The sequence below is a fragment of the Lynx rufus genome, unplaced genomic scaffold, assembly GCF_022079265.1.
Source record: "Lynx rufus isolate CCGP_SWC_20201006 ecotype Redwood Valley unplaced genomic scaffold, mLynRuf1.p SCAF_2, whole genome shotgun sequence".
Taxonomy (NCBI): domain Eukaryota; kingdom Metazoa; phylum Chordata; class Mammalia; order Carnivora; family Felidae; genus Lynx; species Lynx rufus.
Genome location: NW_025814834.1, coordinates 23,750,648 through 23,775,416, shown reverse-complemented (window position 1 = coordinate 23,775,416; position 24,769 = coordinate 23,750,648). Strand labels below are relative to the sequence as shown.

At 37.3% G+C, this 24,769-nt stretch overlaps 1 protein-coding gene across 8 annotated transcripts in view; it reads right to left on the bottom strand.

Moving 5' to 3' along the window:
• Positions 1–20,800, bottom strand: part of IKZF2 (IKAROS family zinc finger 2) — a 163,780-nt gene extending 142,980 nt beyond the window's left edge. For 2 of the 8 annotated variants that reach the window (XM_047085764.1, XM_047085771.1), the window contains exons 1-4: positions 20,651–20,800; positions 18,600–18,666; positions 17,021–17,069; positions 16,117–16,221 (exon numbers count right to left, since the gene is read on the bottom strand). In XM_047085764.1, the coding sequence (XP_046941720.1) occupies positions 16,117–16,221; positions 17,021–17,069; positions 18,600–18,602 (157 nt within the window). In that variant the 5' untranslated portion in view covers positions 18,603–18,666; positions 20,651–20,800. Of the gene's footprint in view, positions 1–15,885; positions 16,090–16,116; positions 16,222–17,020; positions 17,070–18,562; positions 18,667–19,922; positions 20,132–20,650 lie in introns of those variants that run through there. The other 6 variants (XM_047085767.1, XM_047085768.1, XM_047085766.1 and 3 more) reach the window with 6 other exon arrangements.
• Positions 20,801–24,769: the final 3,969 nt, after the last annotated feature.

Here is a 24,769-nt window from a genome sequence, read left to right as displayed (position 1 = left end):
GGGAAACACAGAATGCGAAGCAGGCTCCAGGCTGGCAGCACAGATCCTGCCCCAAGGTTCGAATGCACGAACCTTGAGATCATGACCTGAGCCAAAGCTGGACACTTAACCTACTGACCCACCAGGATGCCCCGAGGCTTCCTAGTTTTTAAAGAAGAAATTACTCCTTAATAAAAAGGATCATTTAGCTTGAGAGGCACCTGGGTAGCTCAGTTCTTGATTTTGGCTCAGGTCACGATCTCATTTGTGAGTTCAAGCCCCACTTCTGGCTCTGTGCTGACAGCATGGACCCTGCTTGGGATTCTCTCTCTTCCTCTCTCTCTGCCCCTCCCACACTTGCACACAGGCTCTGCTCACTCTCTTTCTCTCAAAATAAATAAACTTAAAAAAAAAAAAAGGATCATTTGGTTTGAAAGACTGATTACACTGTCACTATGCTAACAGTAACCCTGACCCACGAAAAGCTAAACTTGGACATGAAAAACAAAATATGTATCTTTAAATGATCTCATTGGGATTTATAAAGATTTATGCACCTTTTAACCAAATGACCTATGAGTAGTTTGTTTATATGTACTCTGCTATAAAATCTTTTTTTTTTTTTAAGTTTATTTATTTTTAAGATAGAGAGAGACAAAGCATGAACGGGGGAGGGTCAGAGAGAGAGGGAGACACAGAATCGGAAGCAGGCTCCAGGCTCTGAGCCATCAGCCCAGAGCCCGACGCGGGGCTTGAACTCACGGACCGTGAGATCGTGACCTGAGCTGCAGTCGGACGCTTAACCGACTGAGCCACCCAGGCGCTATAAAATCTTTTTAAAAGAATATCCACTTTTCTCCCTGATTGCTCACAAGATAAAAGGGGGAAAATGGCCATTAGAAGGGTCTGATACACAGCTGAGAATCCCAGATACACAACAGGGTGATGTGTTATGATATAGGACACAGAGCACCATGAGTATGGAATTTATGAAATTTCAGAACCATACTGGGAATTCACTCACCAATACATCCAGTAAATAAGTAAACAAGTCCCTGCTAACAGATCACTCTGGGCCAGGTCAAGAGGAGGGCACACTGGGCAGTCAAGTCCTGCCTCAAACGCATCTTCTGAACTGCCATCCTCAAATGAAATGCATTACCACTACTGCGCAATTACCATTTCAATTATATCCCTCACAAACAGAGCAGGTTTATTTGTGATTCGCTTTAATTAGGTAATTTTAGTTTCATTTCTTTAGTAATTGATTTGAATACAACAGAATTAATAATTGCCTCATATCTGCACAGACGTTTCTTTTCAAACAAGGACTGACAGCACTCAGATGAGGAACGAAAATATCTAGTCATTGATGCAGATATCTTGTGTTTTATTGGCAATGCTTTTCACTCTTTTTTTTTTTTTACTATTATTACAGTTGTTGGTGTAAAAGCATATCCTTCGTAGAAGACTATTTAATATAACATGTTTGTGGAGTCTATTTCTTAGCTATTTGATTCAAGTTTTTTCTTATATTCTTTGTATCTAACAATAAAATAATACCTACCATTCTGGTTTACTTACCACGTGACGGTCACCATTCTGGAGACTTTATGTATATTATTCCTAATGCTCGCCACTCCTCTGACAAGGCAGATATTAATGTCCCTGTTTTACAAACTGAGATGCCAAGACATGAAATATCTGCCTAGGGGTCACAGATCTGACATACAATACCAGGACTCCGTTTTTTACACTATGGAGGAAGGGGAAGGGAAAATTCATTTAATCCTGTAATTTAAAAATATATATATGCTTATTATTTTCTAGTAATAAAATGCTTAAGTACTGCCAGGAAGAGTAAATTCCTCAGGGACTGCTTAAATAAATATTTAAGTTCAAGTTTTAATGAGCACATTGTACGTTAAATGTGAAAGCATTTCAAATAGTGTAAAGTATCTTAAAAATAAAATGTTACTTTTAATAGGCTTAAAAACAGTTTTCTTAAGCAAGTTAAACATATACCCTGATCTTGTTTTTATTATTTATGAGCTTAGCAAACTTTTCATTCAACAATAATACATGTGTAAAGTTCGTCTCATGTCTGATAAATTTTTACTGCAGTATTATCACCAGGTTAATTTTAGAAGAGTATTCCAGTGGGTAAAAGCCAACCTGGGAATTCTATGTCTCTGACAGAGTATGGTCTCAAGAAAGTCTTTTAAAACACTCAGTGCTTGTGTCTTAGATACTTCAGGAGGAAAATGGAAAAACAACAGATCAGAGAACAAAAACTGGATGCAAAACCCCATCTCATCTGCTCAATATCAAGTTCCTTCCTCATTGCCACCTCCCAAGAGGGAAAAAAAAAAAAAAAAAAAAGCAGAGAAAGTTCTTACTGTTTCTGTCAGGACTATGGCTTTCTCTAACTCCCTAACCCCTTTCCCACTGAAGTGAAATAAAAAGGCAGCTGAGGGACAAGACCAAAGTTTACTGTATTGGTGATAATTCAGAAATACAACCAATTAGGGTACCTCTCACACACAGTATATTTATTACACAGTCACTTTTGCAAAAGATAAAAGAAACAGACTAGTCCAAAGTGACCATAAGTAATACCACCGTTTATGATAGCAAGCAACCTACTATAGGTGCTAACAACTTCACTGCTTCCATCTACCCATCTTTCTAGAATGATACCCAGAGTACTCCAGTTATTCTAACCACCCCATCTCCTACTCCTGGCTTTCAGATATCTGAAGAAGAAAATGTCTATTGAATCTCAATATTTATCATTCATCTTCTACCAGAAATCATTCCAACCTTATTGCCCATTCTTCATCATTCAAACAGGTAATTTCTTTAATTATAAATAAATTCTTTATACTTTCTGAAAGAAGAAAAAAAGGAAGGAAAGATCCTATTTTTCTTTTGTCTATTCCTCTCTCTGGTAGATCTAGAAACTCTAGTGGATTCCGTGGCTTACCCTCACTGCTGCACTCACCACATTTATTCTTTCTTTCTTCTTGAGCTAGCTGGTTTTTTAGTTCCCTTACACTTCACACCTCTGCTCTTCCCGTTCATATAATTGAAGTTATTTTCACAGGTCCTACTCCCATTAGTAACATACCACAGCTGTCTTGACAAAAACAGCGTATCCTTAAAAGATTTAATATAAAAGTTAGCAATACTCAATGGAGTTTTAAATTGATGAACATGAGGGGCGCCTGGGCAGCTCAGTCTGTTGAACGTCAGACTTCGGCTCAGGTCATGATCTCGTGGTTCATGAGTTCGAGCCCCACATCAGGCTCTCTGCTGTCAGTGCAGAGCTCACTTGGGATCCTCTGACCCCCCTCTCTCTCTGCCCCTCTCCCACTCATTCTTTTTTTTTTTCTGTCTCAAAAATCAATGAACATTTAAAAATATTTTAAAACTTTAAAGAATAAACTGATGAACATGAAAAAGAGACTAAGGCACTTTTTAAAAAGTAAACATGATTGTCATCATATACAGGTTACAACCTTTTTTTTTTTTTTTTAGAGGGAAAGAGTGTCAATAGAGGATCAGGGCAGAGGAGAGGGAGAAGGAGAGGGAGAGAGAGAGAGGGAGAGGGAGAGAGAGAGGGAGAGAGAGAGAGAGACAAAGAGAGAGAATCTTAAGCAAGCTCCTCGCTCAGCGCAGCTCCCTACACAGGGTTCGGTCTCATCTCGTGACCGTGAGATCATGACTTGAGCTATAAAAGCAAGAGTCCGACACTTAACCCACTGAGCCACCCAGGTGCCCTTACAGGAGGGAGGGGATAACTTACTCCACTCAGATTTATTTTGGTATCATAATGCTATGTCTCCTTACCATTTCTGGAAGTACACTGATATGTATATTACTTCAGTATCTCATGCTATGAATGAATATCACTCATAAAAAAAAATGCAGCATATATTACTTTATTTGGAAATTCCACTGTATTATAGCAATTAAGAAAATACCTTAGACTAAATCTAAAATGATATTGAAGGAGTCTGAAGACACCATTTGTATATGAGAATACCCCTGACTTCAGTATTTATCATTAATGGCAATAGTCTATTTTCATTACTGTATAACATCACTGAAATTTCAAAGTTAAATCCATGTGATCAGAGCTATCATTGGTTCTTACAGAAAAGTTTCAGACTTTTTGTCTGAGAAAATGTCTGACTGAATTAGGGTGTTTTTTAATTACACAAGTAAAAGATCTTTTGTGAAAAATACAAATAATGCAGAACTATTTGGAATAAATGACAAAATGCCCCATTTACTCTCCCAGACTCCAAAATGAATTCTATCAATAGTGTGATAGTTCTTTCTTGTCCTTATTCTTTGCATTCACATGTATGCACATACACAAATGCGCACATAAACGCATATATGCTTTTAAAACATATATGGCACTTTCTTGTACATACAGTTGTATGGCAGCAATTGTTTAGTTAATGAAAGCTTCTCTGATTTACTGGAAAAATATTATCTCTTCAAATTCATTACCAGCTATTGTACTCAAAACTTTGGGGCCAACTAAAACTACTCAAAGTCATAAAAATTTTTTTTTTAATGCAAAGAGCCTTACTGTAATAACAATTTATGTAAAAATAATTTATTTTAAATTGTGGTTTTTTGGGGGGGGGGGCACAGAAAGAGGTTTTTGTCTGTTTTCGTTTCCAAAAAACTGAATCCAAAAACTGTCATTAGGTCATTAATGTGTCATAGTTCAGACAGATGGTGGTGTGTAATTCATATTTTGAGAGTTTAAAAACAGCAGACTCCCAGAAAATATATTCCCTTTTCTAGTTTGCAGTTATGTCCACACAATATCTATTACTGCTTTCAAATATTTTGTGAACATTCAGCATTAGAATAGAATTCATGTCATATTTCAAAATACTATATTAGAATCAGTTTTTTTTAAAGTGTTTGGATTTTAAAGCAATACCTAAAAATGACCAGGTATGATTGGTTATAATGTTTATTTTTTAAACAAGGATCTTTATGAAAATCACCACGACAAGAAAAAATTCATACTGTTGTAGAAGAAATGACACCTCTTTAGAACTCAACCAGAAATTCTTAAAGCTAATTCAACAGAAACAGAGCAATGCAGCATCCTAGCACTTCAAAAGATGACCAAGTCCTGCATGCTGTATCTTAGTAAGAAGGTAGGGTTGATACAGTGAGGTGTAATAAGAACTATAACTTCCATGATGATAAGAGAGCAATGACAAAAATGTCAAAGGTGTAGACACCCAGAATGTTAATTTATTAGAACGTGACTTTACACTGATTAATTATATGCTCCACAAAATATCTGGAGTGCATAAGAAAAGTTAATTGAAGCATTTCATTTTGTACATGCCACTAAAATTAGTTTTAAATAAGTGGTAGAGAACTGATTTCAAAATTATAAGTATGTGGAATTCAATCTGTAAACTCTAAATGTGCTATATAAAGATAATAGTAATGAAGATGATTATGGTGACCAGAGAATATTCATGGAAACATTTACATTCACTTGATTCCACTGAACATGATTGTATAGAATTAGAAAACTTAAAAGCTGTTTAGAATCTCAAAAACCATCTTTTAGGGGCTGATCCGAAGATTACAAAATTTTGGTGGGGCGCCTGGGTGGCTCACTTGGTTGAGCATCTCAGCTCAGGTCATGATCTCAGGGTTCATGGGTTTGAGCCCCACATAGGGCTTCTCACTGACAGAGTGTGGAGCCTGCTTAGGATTTTCTGTCTCCCTCTGTCTCTACCCTTCTCCCGCTTATGTGTGTTCTCTCTTTCTCTCTCCTTCTCCCTCTCAAAAATGAACATTAAACAAAAAAATTAAGATTAAAAAATCTTTTTTAGAGTGAGACATGGTTAAAAACAACACATTCCCAAACAGAAAATCACAAGTTAGGATTCAGAATTATTTCAATACCTAAAAATTTAACTTTTCAAACTTCCTCAAATAGGTCAGAAACATATTACTTAAAAATATATATTGAATATAATCATAAGTATTTCCTTAATTCAACAAATAACTACTAGAGAATGAAGAGATAGGGCATGGTCATTTTCCTCAAAGATTCACATCTGGAAAATCTATGAGTAGCATTTCTGTAATCAATGTCTGGCCCCCAAATAAAGCTGTATGCTTTGACAAATATTCTCAAATTCACATCCAGTAATTAAGATAGCCTTCCTTATTAGCTAAACTAAAATACTGTAATTTTGTATAAAATCTCATTTGCTTTCATCAGACTACTACAATGATTTCATGAAACTGGTGTAATATTTGTTCCTCTTGACCTATAAACTAAGAGCCCTTCTAGATCCCCAACTAACTTAAGGTGTCCTTCTCAGGTGGCAGTGCTATCTCCCATCTTCATTTAAAACTTTAAGGGGCACCTAGGTGGTTCAGTCAGTTAAGGGCCCTCCACTTGATTTCAGTCATGAGTTGGAGCCATATACAGGGCTCACATTGAGCCCTGTGTTGAGTCCCCTGTTGGGCTCCTCACAAGGCATGGAGCCTAAGATTCTCTTCTTGTTCCCTCTCCCACTGTCCCTCCCCAGCTCGTGCTCTCTGCTCTCACTCTCTCTCAGAAAAAAAAACAAAAACAAAAACAAAAAACTGATTTTAAGACGTCTTAAATTGCTGACCGTATCACCTATCAACGTTTCTGTGAAGAGAAAATAGAAGTTTGAATTTAAGGTAATAGTAGTTGGAGTATCCTTGTATGCATTATAAGATTATTTTTAGAGTTAAGCTATAAAATCAACAATCAACAAATCTAAATCAGGAATGTGAAATTACACTAAAGAAAATGAATCCAACCTAGGCTAGCAAAATTGGTTGTAACCTGATTACACGTAATAACATGAGTTAAAGACTGAATCCAGAGGATTTAGCCAAGGAAGCTGAGAAAAAAAATAACTCCTACAAGTATTTTGGCTGAACCTATATCTATGCAATCTAAATCCATGTCCATCCAGAGAAGAAGAAATTATACAATGGACTTAACCATAATGACCAAATGGCAATGCTATCTCTATCGTGATGCTGAACATATTAGGCTCTCTTAGTCTGATGCCATTAAACATTTGAATTATATAACTAACTCCTTTTCTTCATATTCTTTGCTTACCCAGGTCAGTTCACAAGAACAAAATATTCTGGTCAAGCCAAATGGAGTCATCCAGATCCTCTATTATTTGGTTGGGTTTTTTTGTTTGTTTTATTTTTAATCAATGTACAGACATAAATTGGCCTTCTGATTTTAAATATCAATTTTATAAACTTGTTTATATAAGTCAATCCGGAGATCTGAATCCACTCTAAGTGTGCTGCCAATCAAGTTTCAGAACTTGTAAGGCTTATGGCCAAATCTTGCATCATAAAAAATTTCTTGGGGAAATGTTAACCTTTGGGAACCTACTTGAAAGCTTGTTGCATTTTCATCTCTGTCTCACTGTGCATCTTCAAATTTATATACTTTTGAACAACTCTTGGTGGTAAAAGGTGAGAAGCAATTCATTCATTTATAATGGATATAACTCACAGTAAGTACACCACACTTATTTGCTTCTAAACGCAATAGGATTATTAATGTCTCAAATAAAATACGGATTCATTTGGAACCTGAAAGACAATATCCCTCTCTACAAAACTCTTAACATATTTTTTGTGCCCCAGCATCAGCAGTGCATCATACAAAGTAACTCCTTAATAAATGTTTACTGGATCAATGATTGAAAGATGAAAAATATCTCTCTAGAGAGTTCTGAATCTCCATATACAGGAAATCTCAGATGAAGCATTTCCATCATTAACATTCATTTGGAATTCTATGGTGTCTCAGGTAATCAAAGCTTACATTTTTAAGATGGAGTTGTATTATGGATATTTTGAGATAATAAATATATTTATTAAGATGTTTTCCATATCACATCCTAGGTAATTTTACCCCAACAGGCACAGTATTATAAACTTAAAAACAAGTTAAATAGGTACTAAACCATTTTCAAATGAAGTATATGGTATACATTAAATTTATGATTTTTTAAAAAAAATAACCCTAATAGATATGATACTAAATATACCACAAACACTTAAAGAGAAGGGCCAGCATATTTTGTTTAAAAATTGGTGAGTCAATCGCTTCAACTAATCCAAATTCTGAGACTAGCATAAGAAGACTCCATTAAGCAGAGATTTCATTAAAACCTGTATTCATACATTTCAATACAGAATTTTGACTTAACAGGGCAAGTAGGAAAATAAAATCACTAATCAAATGCTGGGACTTACTCGTGGAATAATTTTTTCAAAATACTAAACTACTGTTCAAGTAATACAGTAGCAAATAACAAAATCACAAGCTACCTATGAGATTTCCAGTATAATCTGTCCATATGCCTGATTGCTATCTTCTCCCAAATCCTACATGTGCTTCAAACTCTCTGGATCCAGAATTAAACTAAACTAAATCTTTTCCTGGAAACCTCTCCAGTATTTCCTATCCTCCCTAATGGAACCTACTACCATTTATCCAATAATCTAGGAGTCACCATCGTGAACTTCCTTCTCTCCTTAATCCTACTATCCAAGTCCAATCCACTTTAAGCTATGAAATATTTCCCAAATCCTTTTCTTCCTTTTTGTCCCCACTATCACCAGCGCTCACAACTTCTCACTCAACCATTGCAATAGCTGTTAAAAATACCCCTGCATCTAGACAGGTCCTCATCCACAATCTTTTTTTCCCCACAGTACAGCCAGTGTGATCCATGTCAATCAAAAGACAGAAGTCATCTGCTTTGTTAAAAGCCTTGGCTCCCTTGAAAATGAAATCCAAAATTTCTCTTATACAAGATATTCCTTCATCTTGCCTGATTAATTGTGCAGAGTCATCTGTGGCCTCAAATCCTGGGCACCAACCTCACACTCTAGAAATACTAACCTGATTTTATTTTCCAGAACATGCCATGCTATTTCTCAGCTCTCACGGTGGATACTTCATTTACTGAAAAAGCCTTCCACTTCTCTCCTAAATCCTCTTCCTTTGATAAGTCTCAGCTCAAGCGGCCTTTTTCTCTAGGAAGACTTTCTCAACTAGTACCACCTTTCATTCCACATAACAATCAGAACACTGAGCATACCACAGTATAATGCCCTGCTTAACCGTCTTTCAAACTAGAATGTGAGCTCCTGGAGAACAGTGTACTATTCACCTCCGGATTTGCCTTGCAGTGCCTGATGCAGAAAAGGTAGCTTATAAACTTGCTGAATTAATCAATTAGAATAATACAGCAACATAGCAAATGCCTAGAACTGATAATCATACGTTTTAAGCTTACTTCAAAAGTGAAACAAGTAACTATTATCCCCAAACGCACAATTAGCAACAATCAGGCCTGCAATGTGATTAGGTACCACCAAATAAGAATTTATGGTACCACCAGAAGCATCAAAGGAGGTGAAATTTTAGATGCAGATCTTCTTTTTAATTTTTTTAAATATTTCTTTTTTGAGAGAAAGAGAAACAAAGCATGAGCAGGGGAGGGGCACAGAGAGAGAGAGGGAGACACAGAACCCAAACAGGCTCTAGGCTCTGCAGTCTCAGCACAGAGTCCAATGCAGGGCTCGAATTCATGAACTGTGAGATGATGACCCAATCCAAAGTTGCATGTTCAAACGAATGAGCCACCCAGGTACCCCTAGATGCAGACCTTCTAAGAAAGAATTGATTATAGATATAGATAGGTTTCTCTATCAAATGAACTTTTTCTTTTTCCATTCTTTTTTTTTTTTTTAATTTTTTTTTTCAACATTTATTTATTTTTGGGACAGAGAGAGACAGAGCATGAACGGGGGAGGGGCAGAGAGAGAGGGAGACACAGAATCGGAAACAGGCTCCAGGCTCCGAGCCATCAGCCCAGAGCCCGACGCGGGGCTTGAACTCACGGACCGCGAGATCGTGACCTGGCTGAAGTTGGACGCTTAACCGACTGCGCCACCCAGGCGCCCCTCTTTTTCCATTCTTAATGACTGGTATCCTTGAAGCACCAAAGGTAAGCAATGATTTTCATTACATATAACCAAAAACATAAAACTATAGCCAGGAACACTGAAACCCAATAAAAATAATTTCCAACACACAAATTCTACTTCTTTGTTAACCAAAATCTTCACACATGCTTTAAATAATAGAAATGCTTTTCTTCAATTTTTACCCTGAATTCTTAGAAACCTCTGTCTCTGTTCCATGGATGTACATAATAAAAAGGAAAGAGCAAATGATCTGAATTTCAAACAGAAATGGATTTGAAAACAAACTCTTTTTATTATGAGTCACTGATCGATGATAAAGCAAAGACTCTTCTGAGTGATAGCAGCAGTGATTATTTATTGCATCTAAGCATACACCAGCAACTGTGCAAGTATTTTGTACGTATTACTTCATTTAAACCTCACAGCAGTCCACTGAAGTAGGTATGGCTTATCCCTATTCTACAGATAAGGAAACTGAAGCTCAGAGACATGAAGTAACACATCTAAGGTCACACAGCAAGTGGGAATTCTAACACAGGCATGTATAACTCCAAAGCGTGTATTTTTAAACACTTACAATCTATTGCTTCTGTGTCTCAGTTTTCTGTATTATAAAGTGGAAGAATTACTTCCCTCACAGAGCTGTTATGGAGACTAAGTGAAATAATATGGACATATCTAGCATAGTGTTGGGCATCCTATATATACTCAGTAAATTATGCTCTCCGTCCCTTCCTCACTCCAGTGTAAACATTTATCATAAAGGATATATAGTTCCCAAATACTTCTTACCTATTTCAAAGCATAGATATTCTGAGTCTTGATTAATTCCAAAAGGAAAATACTACCAGGTCCATAAATATATTTGATCCAAACAGATATAAAGGGAAAAAAAATCAAAGAAAAAACCCAACACATTCCACCTAAGTTGATGACTGTCCCCCTGCTATTGATTGTTCAGAACATCATAAGATCAAAATATATCAATATTTAAAGTTAGGAGAAAAGAGCATGGGACCCAGAAATCTCAATTCATTACAGCTTGAAGGAAGACTCCCAAAAGAACCTAATAAATCATGTTACATTAAAAAAAAACAAAACGTACTTCCAGTAGGGAAGACAGATTTGGAAAAAGACAGAGGCAATAAGGATAATACTTGTATAATAAGTTGATTTGTTTGTTGAAGACAGACTTTTATGCTTATATTGAAGCAGTCTAAAAATGCCAGGAGGGGGAAATGAGGGGCAAATAAAAATATACAGCATTTTTACTGTTAATTCCCTACACATACATACTTCCTATAGTTTCTTTTTTTCCTTTTGGTTTAGTTCATAACCATGATACTTACCTCTGATAGGTGTAAAGAAATAAAATCAAACTTGGGGTGCCTGGGTAGCTCAGTTGGTTAAGAGTCCTACTCTTGATTCAGTTCAGCTCATGATCTCAGGGTTCATAAGATGCAGCCCCTCACTGGGCTCTGTGCTGACAGTGAGGAGCCTCCTTGAGATTCTTTCCTCTCTTTCTGCCCCTCCCCTGCTCTCTCTCTCAAAATAAATAAATTTTTTTTAATTTTTTTTAATGTATATATATTTTTTAATGTTTATTCACTTCTTAAGAGACAGACACAGAGTGTGAGCAGGACAGGGGCAGAGAGAGAGGGAGACACAGAATCTGACACAGGCTCCAGGCTCTGAGCTGTCGGCACAGAGCCTGATGCGGGGCTTGAATTCACGAACCATGAGATCATGACCTGAGCCAAAGTCAGATGCTCAACCGACTGAGCCACCCAGGTGCCCTTAAACTTTTTTTAAAAAAGGAAATAAAATCACACTTTTCTCTTCATTTCCAGACTAGTAAAAAACTAAATGTATGCTGGATGGATATATATATATATATATATATATATATATACACACACACACACATATACGCATCTAAGTACAATAATTCAGCACAGAGTGAGTTCTTACATCAAGCCCGTCTGGTGTTATATTAGGGTGTATATCCCATGGAAATCCAACCAAGAGTGACTGCCAAACGAAGCCACAGAAGACAATTCAGAAAGCTGGTCAGTCCCATAATATAAACAATATTTTTAAAAGTGCATGAGAGCATCTGATATCACTCCACCTTCATAATAACCTTCCTCTACTTCTATAATACAGTTTTGTCACCAAAACATGAATCAGTATTGGACATGGCAGGCACCCTGCGATAATAACATTATAAAGAGATATCAGTTAAGTGATGTAACTAACCCACAAGGTAAAATCACAGTTTTATGTCCCAATCCTGACAACTCCATCCTTCTGTTAAGGGACCTAAAAGGCCAACTGATTTCTTCAGACCTCCATTTCTACATAAGAAAAATGGAAATCATAATACACTTCTGCTTCACTAGGCTCTAAAAATGGAAACTAGCTAAGAAAAAAAAATGAATGTGAAGCACTCTGAAAAGAATAAACTAGATTCCCTGACCTGATTATTGGTCAGAGTCTTGTAAAACTAGAATTACTACTTCTTCCAATTCCACACATGCCACCTGGCCATCAAACTGACTGGTAAATAGTATTGACGGCAAAGGTGATCCACATAGAAAGTTTTAAAGCAATAGAAACAAAATCTGTGTCACAATGTATTTTCATACCATTAACTACCTCCAAGGGAAATTTACTTATTGGCATTATAAAAGTAGAAGATAAAACGTGTAAGGTTACAAATTTTTGAACCTTAAATTTTGTTTTAAATAGTCGGCAGCACGTATAGATAGAACAGTTTGAAACCGATATGGAAGCAACTATGCAAGAACTGGAGAGGAGCTAACCCAGAAACAGAAGGAATCACAAAGGGCAAAATACAATATGGATTATTTTTATATTGTTCTGAGTTGTCTGTTGCACATTCTTAACTTTCAGATTCTATTTTTAAAATCACTTAACACTGTGTATTTCCAGTAGCCATCAAGGCATATACTGTCATCCCTGACACTGAAGATTGTCAGCAGACTCAATATGCACACTAATGATCTCGGGCAACAATGCCCATCTTCTTTATCAAAGAGATCTTATTCCAGAAGAAAAAGTCTAAAATTCTCCAAGAAAATTCATTCTAAAACACAGGAAGTAGCTACTGTGAAATGGTAAGATCCATATCGCCTCTCAATTTTTAAGATTATCTTACGTGCTAAATTTTAAAACCCCAAACTGTCAGACATCATAACATTTTTAGTTTTCCCCCAAGTTGCCGATGCTCGTTTCTAGCACTGTCAAATAATGATAGCTGCTGTCATTATTTTTTATACAAAAACTGGTAGCAAGTTGTACAGACACCCTTCATCTTAGAACGGTCATCAAATAACCTAAATAAAGGATTAGTACTTTGTGCTAAAACTGATCACTTTCCTAATACCAAAGTAAATGGGCTATCACTGGTTATTGATACTTTATTGCCAGAATGTTATTTTATTTTTTTAAAAAAAATCAAAGGTTTTAATTCTTTTATTTTTTTTTTCTAAGCTGCTTTAAAATAACTTTCTTCCTCTTACATATATAGTCCTGTCCTCTCCTTGCTGCTACTGAAGGTTATCTTATTCTGTCACAAAGGTAGTCCCATTACTTTGGGCTTGAACACTTTCAATCAAAATCGCAATTGTTTTTGGATGCAACAGCCCTTCAGTAAGTATATTCGAAAACATAAAAAAAAATTACAGAAAATAAATAAGCTATTCTTATTTGATAAAGTTCAACAATTGCATTTAAAAGGATTCAGGAAAACTGGTCATCTCAGACACAAGTGATCTGACAGGCCCCACACACACAAAAACTATTCCAAATCACAGAAAAACATCTGAGTGACCGATTTTAGGTCTCTTGTTCTAAGTAACAGACAAGAGTCCCTCTTCACCACTATTTGCCTTGGCAATCTAAAATGCTGATATTCTCCTGGATCTAACAGAAAGGAAAAATGGGTATCTTCTCCATCTAACACCTAAGTGGGTAACCTAGATACTGTAAATAGAGGCTACATAAAGGATGCAACACACAGCTCTGAAGTGAGAGCCAAATATTTAACCTGCAACTCTTTGGAAAACAACACGAAAACATGTGCAGCTTAGCCAAAGATTGTATTAACACGGGATTGCCACAGGCTAGTAAGTTTGGGGGGGGGACTCTTTACCACATAATTTTACTGTTGTTGGGTGAGAAAAGCTCAAATGTTAAAAGCATAGTTCTTATTTGTTCAAATTGATGATACCCACACTCTGCGATGTTTACTTAAAATAAACGGATGAACTGCTTTTTTGAAGAGTACTTGTAAAACCAGAATCAAATTCACAAATAAAGCAGCCAATTAACAAGTATTTTCCTGCTGATATCCTAGTGGTGGCCAGGGGATGACAGCTAAGAGTCTATGAGTATTCAAAGTTTCTAAAGTTTCTAAAGCTGACAGCTAAATATTAAGCTAACAGAAATTTTCGTATCAATCTATCTTTACTCTTTAGGAAATGAAACAAAAATTATCAGAGAAATAAAAATCTATTCTACCAAGGAACTAATAACATTAAATGTTAAAATATAAAAATTGTATTACCTACACTGTAATAGTAGTACAACTTTTGTTAGATTATAGCCAACTAGCCAAAAAATAAATAAATGCTACAAGATGCATTACAAAAGATTAACACTATAATTTAACATACATTCACTCACTCACTATTAGTTTTTCTTTCTACGTGATAAACGAATTTCAAAGACTGCTTCCAGAACGAAATACTCTGGGAAATGCTTCCCAGTAATAAAAAGATAACTTTTATGTAAGTAAATTCACATAGTTCAATCAAAATTTCAAGCCAATAACTAATATCACTTCAAGTTAATGAACTGCAAAATGTATTCAACAGCACTCTATATACTTTTGCTTATAATTCAGAAGTCTTTACTATTTACAAAACCAGTAGTTTTATAATAACCTCAAGTTTTGAGAACTATAAGAGGAAACGGGAAAGGAAAATTCGTTCTCTCTGGATAATCAGAATTAACTTGAAAATATATTCATAATTTAGTAGCTGATTCAGTTTCCTTCAGTTATTAAATCTTTGTTTTTTAAAAAAAAAAGGGAAAAAATTTCCTTTCCTTCACACATCACCCAAATAGAAAACTTTCAAATTAAGTTATATTTACATATAAGCCAGATGTCCTTTCTACACAAGAATATAACACATACAAAAGTATAAGGGAAACATGAGATTTCAAATTACGTTTAAGGAGTAATAAAGCATTTGCACCTAATAACTAAACTGATAAAACATTATAATTAAGAGAAAACAAGCCATATTCTTAATGAAGTATTTTGTCTTCTGTCACGGACAGCATACAAGTTGCTCTTTTATTACACAAAAACAATGTTTACTACATCAATGAATGACTCTATCAAAAACAGTGGCCCAAACGGTCTATTCCTGCAAGTTCAAAACATCCTTCCTAACGTTCACAGTTCTTCCCTGGATACCTGGATAGTCTAAAACAAAACGCTTTCATTTTGTTGGAGAAATGGATTTAAATCAGATCCATAAATTTTCCATTACACTTCACTTCCAATGCTTTAGAGGAGAAACTTTCACATACTAAAAAAAAAAAAAAAAGTAACATTGCGATTCTACCACTGATGGATTAGCTTTACACCAAGGCAATGGTAAAATCATTTCATTTTTCTACTGTGAAGAGTCCTTTGGAAGTGACTTGTTTCCAATTCTTTTATCCAACAACAACAACAAATCTAGTCACAAACCTGGCAAGTCAAAACAATAACCAGCAAAGTCTAACATTTCTTACCTGATACAGGTAAGCACCAGCTCCCAAATGCCACCTTGGGATAGGTCAGACTAGTAAGCAGGCTCATATTTTATGATACTAGAATGGACAGGAATAAATCTGTGTTGTTCTTTCTTTAGCAAAATCTATAGCAGCAGCTACACCACAATGTGAGAGGACCCCAAAGACCGAACAAATTCAAGTGTGTCGCTAGAGAAATAGGAAAAAAAAAATCATAAAATGAAGACTTACTGCTTGTCATGTGACTTGGTGAGGCGTGCTGTCCATTGGGTGTGCTTGAGGTGAGGTCAATTGCCATAGTGGAGTGCTCCCTTTCAGGTGAAAGCTCATTGTCACCTGCTTTCACAAAATAAAATCTTTTGGTCTCTGTTCATTGTCACATAAAATCTAATCACCAACTTTGCTTCATACATGCAGAGGCATGCACAGCTTTGAAATTTTAATGTAATCCATTTCGGCCTTAAAAGAAACTATAAGGAAATATAATTTAGAAATATATAGCAAATGAACGAAATAAGGAAAAACCATGACCAGCCCACAATAAAAAAACTACAAAATCTGATTATCACAGTATTCTTAACTGTAAAACACGAGCAAGTGGAATAGTCAATTTCTAAAGTATTTTTCAGTTGAAAAACTAAATTTTCTTTGAACACCTAATTTAACCATTAAGCATAGAGCATTTATAATGAGCATTTTTCCAAAATGCTATCAGAGAGTTTGATGTTTAAAAGGAAAGTTTCCTAAAAAAAGGTCAACTTAAGGAGCTTTCACATTACGTGTGTGAAAAATTAGGTTACAAAGTAGTAAATATTTAGCACATGCGATATTAGTAGACATATATGTAACCTGACATTCTAAACTTAAAGTAAATGAAAAACCCCAGTAGAAAAGTGTTGATCTGCTAAGCTACTAACTACTGATTAAAATGTTATCATGAATAAAGTGTATTTCTATATTTCCTTCGTTTTGCTTCTGTGCTGTTATTTTCTCCAACTCATTTAAAGGTGAAATTGTGAACAGACAGAAAATAAGAGTATAGAATTCTTGACAAACAATAGTTCAGAAAATAAAATACAAGAAACACAAACGTAACTTTATTACCAATAACAAATTAATGAAAATGAATACTTACACGTTATATAGCCATCAATAGCCTCTGTTTCCATAGTCAAAGTGCAGTGCTGCAATACAAAAGATTATACCCTTTACACAATGATCCCTTTCAGTATCTGCCATTAAATGCTTAACTTATTTGAAGCTCCAAGCAATTAGCCCATGTTGGTGCTGCTGCAACCTGTGCCCAAGAAACATACTACAGTGTACTGTATGTGCTCATTTGCAAGTCAGTGAACTCTTTCTGCAAATGATCTGATTCCTGCTGGAGATAGGATAGGAAAGATAAGTGTGCTGTGAGATGGACTGTAGCAAGAAAGGAATGACTCTCTTAATCAGAATTTACTTAAGGAATGAAGACAAGAGGGTACACCTCAAATGTGCCAGCTTTGACTGGGATAGAAGTATTTTACCAGTCACTACTTCCCATAATCACACTGCAGTTTGAGGACTTCCCTGGTATACAGATAGCTCTATTCACAATTGTTGCAAGTTGGTTCATCATGTTCTAATAGGGAGGAGGGAGGACAAACAAACATAACAAAACAAAACAAAAATTTAGTGCCCAAGTGTGTCTGGAAGGTTTCTGCAGCAGTTACCTTACTCCCAGACTTGTATTGACATTTTAGCCTACACTAAGTTCTGTGGAAGCACCTGTTCAATGTAACCTTAATTTCCTGCCAGACCATGGTTGGATACAAATGCCAAGCCAACTTAATAGATTCTGATTTTGAAAATTTCATAAACTTTTTGCTCTCAGGAAGGGAATCACTTTTTTAAAGTTTGGGGAATTATTTCCATGCACCAATGACACAAAACAAGAAGTTAATTCTCAGAAACAAAAGTAAATTGTATGAGATGACACCCCCTAGCTTTGATTTCACATAATGAAAAGATCGATAAGCTAACTGTATTCTTTGAAGGAAAAAGTTTAAAGAATTGACATGTCCTGAGGAGATTTTTACTTATTTTTTTTTTCCTTTGGCCCTGGTCCTTTTTGCCTTTAGTTTCAAAACTCTCTCTGCACCAGCAGCTAAATTATTCACAATGAGCCATTTCTGTATTGATCGCCAAGTATATTTAGCCCTGGCTCCTGGAATTTCTCCATTACTTACTGGAAAACAGGCAGCTTCACTTCTTGTCTCCAAAACCACTTCCCTTCTCCCTCCCCTCCCCTTCTTCACCACCACCCTCCCCACTCCCCCCCCCCAAAAAAAACTTTTCTTTCTTTCTTTATGGAATAGTCAGATCAAATTCCCAACTCAGTCACTACATAGCACTTAAATTTCAACCTGCTGTACTGTTATCAAATTCTTTCAAATTATGATTACATAAGGTTTTCAAGAAAGGCATCCGTAAAGTTTAAAAGGGGAGCAGTTTCTTCGGATATTTTACAAATGAGTTTATCTCTTTAAAAATGTACACATTTAACACACACATATTAAAAAGAAAGAAACGTCAGAGAGAAGCGAAAGAAGTCTGCCCCATCAATGAAATGGTTATTAACCCTCAAAGGAGAGAAAGAAAAAGAAAAGGAGAAAGAGAAACGAAATGTACATACAAAAGAAATTGTCCTTTGATTAAAAAAGATTCATCACCATTTCCAGCTCTGTCGGGAGATCTCAGCTTCTTCTAACCCCTCAAAGAGGAGGTGACAATGTCGGGCTGAAGATAAACGGAGAAAGAAAGAAAGAAGTTTTTGTGTTTCCCCCTCTCTCTTTCCCTCCCTGGCCCCCTCCAAGCCAAGCCCCCTGCAGAGTTCAAGGCGAGGAGGAAGGAAAAGCACTTTACAGGTGGGTCATTCCGAACCCAAATCCTGCAAACAGATCGGCTGATAAACAAAACCAAGAAATGAGAGAGAAGGAACACCCCCCTCTCCTCCTCCTCCTCCTCCTCCTCCTCCTCCTCCTCCTCGTCCTCCTCCTCCTCCTCCTTCTACCCCTCCCCCTCGTCCCTTTGGGATGGTCTAGTAGGAAAAGTCACTCAGGAATGGCACCACGTACTTTCAGGAAAGAGGAGAAAAAAAAGAGGGAGAGAGAGAGAGAAAGAGAGAGAGAGGTCAGTCAGTGCTCCAGCAATGCGATTAACAAGAAGAGAAAAAACTTGATCCACCGGTTCCTTAAGAATCGACCAAAAGCTAAGACAAGAAAACTGAAAGAAAAGGTGGGGGGGGGGGGGAGGAGTAAGAGGGGAGGGACAGTCAGGCCGAACCCAGCAAGGAACCTAGGCCAACTTCACAGGACTGTTTTTCGCCCTTGGCAAAAAAGGAAAAAAAAAAAAAAAAGGAAAAAAAAAAAGAAAGAAAGAAAGAAAAAGAAAAAAAAATTAAATCTTAATTCCATCTCTTTCGCCCATACTAGAACCTGTCAAAGTGATTTAACTGCTGCCTTTTCACATGTGTCATACCAGGTTTTTTGCTTTTTAAAAAATTCCAACAGGATCTGGATATTACCTTCTATCAGGACAGCTGCAATTTATTCCAGGCTACTCAATCTTTCTTGGAATTCAAGTTAAAACAAAGCAAAACAAGTCAAAATCCATGACAGCTACAGAGATGAGAACTGATTAATCGATTAACATCCCCGAAACAGATTACAAGAAGGGGACGATAAATTAAGGCAGAAGACATCATCTTCAACCCGATTCCCTGAGCGTCCCTTTACAGAAATCATTATCCTAATCATAACCACAATCCATCCCGCCCAGAGAAAAATATCTATATTATCATTATTACTGGTTAACAGCAACAAGTCATTTGATCACATCACAGTGCAAAACGAGACGCTATATAATTACACTTAACTTTGAAAACACTCCCCCCCCTGCAAATCAGATACACATATTTATATATAATCTATGAATCAGAAGACAAATAAAACAAGAGCTGTTCTTCACCACGCAAAAGCCAAGCGGAGATTTACCTCAGCAGTGCATGCAGTAAAATAATCCCATCACCCTTTTGTTTGTGTTTACTGTTAGTGTATCCTCTCTCTTTCTTTCTTTCCTGTGCCTAACGTGTGTTTGTGCACTGCAGTTGGTGGTGGAAACTAAGGCAGTGGATCTGTAGCTAAGGGTAATCCTGTTTTTACTTCCTCCATCTTCAGCGAGGAGCAGGGTTAGCCCGGGACAGCTGGTCAAACCCCGAGAAACCGATCCGCCGGAGCCCGAGCACATCTCCCCCGCCGGCCGGGCTCGCGCAGACGCCCGCGGGCGGAGGGCGGGCTGGCGGCGGCTGGCGGCGGGGCCCGGGGCGCGGGCAGGCAGACGTGCGTGCGCGCGCGCGCGTGTGTATGCGTGTGTGCGGGGCCTGGGCGCCGGTGCGGGTGCGTCTGTGTGTGTATGTGTGTGTTTGTGTGTATGTATGTGTGTGTGTGCGTGTGCGCGCGGGCTGGCGAGGGCGCGTGTGCGCGTGTCTGCGCTCTGGGCCGCTCGGCGCGCTCGGCAATCGATTACAGGACAAGTGCTGCCCGGCGGCTCCGCGACGCGCGCACTCCCTCGCGCCCACCCGCGCGCCCGGCCGCGTCGCCCCCGGCCCTGCGGCCCCCAGATGGCGAACCCCGCCCCCAAAGCGGGACCAGGTAACCCGCTTCCGAGAGTGCCACGGCGACGCCAGGTCGCTCCCTCCACCCCAGGCCATAATAAATCTCACGTTTTCAGCCGGCTGGGAAGGAAGAATTGGAGCCGTGAGGGGAGGTTCATTTCGGCCGCTTGAAGTTTTCTTTCAAACTGGGATTTGTGACGAGGCCGGGCCGAGGGAGCGGAACGAAGATCCAGGCGCCCGACGCGGAGCTCAGGCATCGGCGTCCTGGCCAGAGTCGGGTGTGCGCGTGGACCCACCCACTCAGGCTTCGCAATAAACTATGCGGTACAGTTTCAGAAAACGGCTCCGGGTAGACCAGGACACGAATCAGGATAGAGGGGTCCTCGAGAACGTATTTGAGTAGTGAATTCAGGTCTGAGATGAAGCTCAACTATTTTGAAAGTGCTTTACAGTGCAATTTTAAAATTAGAGTGTTTACTTGCTTTTTACTGCCCAGGGCTTGTGCCGCATTCACCAAAGTCAAAGGAACGGGTGAGGGTCCAAAAAGTTGGTCCCAGTGACGTGTTGGCCGTCAATATCATCAGGTACAGCACAGCTTTTTTATTTGGGAAGAATGTCTGGACCGTCATGGAAAAAGCAAATGCATATTTCTTCTACAAATAGTAGCATTTAGCATCTTACTTGACCACATTTGCAAAAAAGAGGGAATAGAGACTTCTATAATTAAAGGGAAAAGGAAAATGAAAGGAGCTGAAAATACTGAACTGTGTAGTCTGGGTGGCTTAAGTTTGAAAACACATGAAATTATCAGGACTGCCAAACAGCATTTCTGAGAAACCGTATCACAGATTGTGAAGAAAATCAATGCTGAAACAGTTAGGAGGAGGCATCATACTCCTACTCCTTTCAAGAATCCCAAAAATAGTTGCTGAGTTGTTGGGTTGTTTTTTTTTTTTTTTTCTTCTTCTTCTTTCCTGCTGAGGAAAGCGAAATGCTACATTGAAAATAAAATCATCAACTATATCTTAAGCACTAGTCTGTATGTCTATAAAATTTTGAATTGCGTCTTTTCTTTAGATTTCAGGGAAGGAATTCATTCACATTAATAAACACCAAATAACAGATACCATAGGACTTGGGTAATAGCTGTATTTAAGTTGTATTGTTAATTGCTTAAGAGTTTATGCATTGTAATTTTTAAAAACAATTGTACCAACAGGCTCGTTTTTAATTATGGAAATTGGCAGTTGCTGCCATAGTGCAACAAAGATTAACCGATTTTTCATTGGAGAACAAATTATTTGGGCTCAGGTCAGCAACAACTTGCAGTTCCTGTGACTTCTATATTGGTAAGGCAGGTGTTTTTTGTTTTTTTTTAAACCTGTTATGTAAATAAAAGTCATTTTCCTGAAGTCATATTTGGGAAAGCTGTGAACATAGAACCCCACAAATCATTCTAATCATGCCAGTAGAGAGCAAAGATTTTAATCCTAAATTATCTTGGAAAATTGGCATGTTGTTCATAATATATAAATTCCCAATATATAAAGGGTAATATAACTTCCCTGAATTGTCACAAGTCCTTCCTAAAAATTAAGACTGTATTTATCTGCAAAGTTATGGAGGTCCTTGGAAAAGCTGAACTAAAACATATTCAAAATTAAGATGAACTATCTGGATAGCTTAACCAATTTAATTACTAGTAGAAGAGGATCCATTGTGAAGTTTTAAGAAAGTATCCTCAAATTTCCCAAAGCTACCACAGTGGAAATAGTCCTTACCCCTGGCTGATAAGAGCTTAATTTAGCTCCCTTGAAAGCCTATCCTTTTCAAGAGTTGCTTTCATTGGCTCCAGAATCACCAGAGGCACGCTCTCTCCCTCTAGTGGCTAAGCATTCAGGCTCTTTACATTTGGTGGCCCTGTCTCCCCAAGAATGGGGGATTTGGGCAGGGAGCAATAGCTCCCAAATTTTGGAATGGCAAAGATCTTATAGCCACTTAGACCGTTTGGGGGAAATTTTTACCTGTTTTTAACATGTTTCTTTCTTGTTTGCAGATTATGGTATGTCCAACTCACCCCCAAAAAAGTGAGTTATGTTTACATACTAAGGGTTCTATTTCACCTTCTGCAGTTGAACAGTCCTGGCTCTGAGACACAAATGTACTTATAGAAAGGAACCTTTGTAAAAACTGTAGTAATTCACTTTGCTCACTGTTTTTCTCTGCAGTATTTATATAGTGGTTAGAGGATGTATTTATTTCCATCCTTTGCTGTAACTACACTGCACACATTTTTAAAGTACATATAGGGTTATACTATGCATTAAAACATACCACTAGGGAAGTGCAGTACTGTATGTATATAAATTTTCACTTTGGGGAGGTAGTGAGGAGGTGGGGAGAAAACATAACCCACACCCACCATTTTTCAAATAGATGCTTCTTTCTCATCCTTTGTGTCCCATCCTTACCAGAAACTGTTCCTTCCCAGCACTAACCCTTATCCTAGCTCCTTGCACATTTCTTTCATTGTACAATCTGTAAATATTTTTAATTTGCTGGGTTTAAAAAAAAAAAAGTACCCCCCCACTAGAATGTCTTCTTTTTAAGAGCAGAGATTGTGTCTGTTCTGCTAACAGTTGTTTTCTCAGAAATAGCACAGTGTTTGGCATAGAGTTGGTACTCAATAAACCTTTACTGAATGGATGACTAAGGAGCTAATCACATATTCACTTAGCTTCATGTGTTAAACTGTTGTAAGGGCCAAAAAGGGTATGATAACAAAGATACATTCTAATTCCATAAAGATTTTGGTCAAGTCTTGGTTCATAAGTCATGTTACAAATATTAACAAGTCAGCTCTGGGTTCTGTCCACACGAAGAATGTGAACACCTGAGTAGACGATATAACTTTTACAAATATAAATAGGAAGAATGGTTAAAATTGTACATAAATATAATTTTGAGTAAAACACACTTATGTGACCCCTGTTTCAAAAACAAATTATTTCATGTTATTGCCTAATAATTCATGAACCTAGTTGACTATCAAAGAATGCAACATTTAATTCTATAATCACTGAATGCAAGTAGCAAAATAAATTTTTAATTTTTGTTAATGTTTATTCATTTTTGAAAATGAAAAAGCACAAGTGGGGGAAGGGCAGAGATAGAGGGAGACGCAAAATTCGAAGCAGGCCCTAGGCTCTGAGCTGTCAGCACAGAGTCTGATGCGGGACTTGAACCCACTAATCCGTGAGATCATGCCCTGAGCTAAAGTTGGATGCTTAACCAACTGAGCCACCTAGGTGCCCCAGCAAGAGAAATTTTTAAAAGCTAGTGTAGCTAAAAGGTGCATTATGAAGTATTTTGTTTTCTTTGGATGGTTTATTTCATCTGTGTTTGATTTAAAAACCCTAGTACCCTTTAAAGGAATTTTAACAAAAATGAATTTTTTCATTTTTCAAGGAATTTACTCCATGTTTTTAAGAGGGTAAGAGGGGACAAGTCTACACATTGCAATACTTTCCTAATAATAAAGGAGAAATTTTTGGAAAATAATTATATATTAATTATTTTTACTTAGATGGCTTCATTGTGCTAGACACAGAACATAATCACCCAAAGTAGGTTCCTTAAAGTAACTTAAATCCCTGAAAAAAGTTAAGATTAAGAAGCACACAGGCAAAATGTTTTAAAACTGATTGCTTGTTTTATTTTTGTCAGTTGTTGTTCTCTTTGAAGTGGTGTTCTCTTTTAAGCGGGATATGGAACAATGGTCTCATATTCTCCTGTCGACCTAGATTGGCACTATGAAGAAGCAAGCAAGCCAGAAATAGAACCATAATTTCAAAGAAAACATTCTAAGATACCAAATCCAGTTCATAAGTAAGACATATTAATACCTCCTGACCACATTGATAATCTGGGGTCTGCTGGGTGGCATGTGAGTCCTATATGGTAAGGGTCTTCTCATTCCATCTGCCTTGAACAATAGTTTCTTTTAACAATTCTTAAGAGTGTCACTTTGCAATTAGAGATAAGGTTCTTGTGCAAATACCCTTGACCCTAGAAAAGGTAACAGGGTGACTTAAATTCACACTTTGATAGAATAATATCAGATTGCTTCTAAAGAGCACATTTTGATGTAGAGCAGAAGATAAGCTGTCTCTATCCCAAATGAGAATTATAAATTGTGGGTGTTAAACTTAAGGCCCCGGGGGGGGG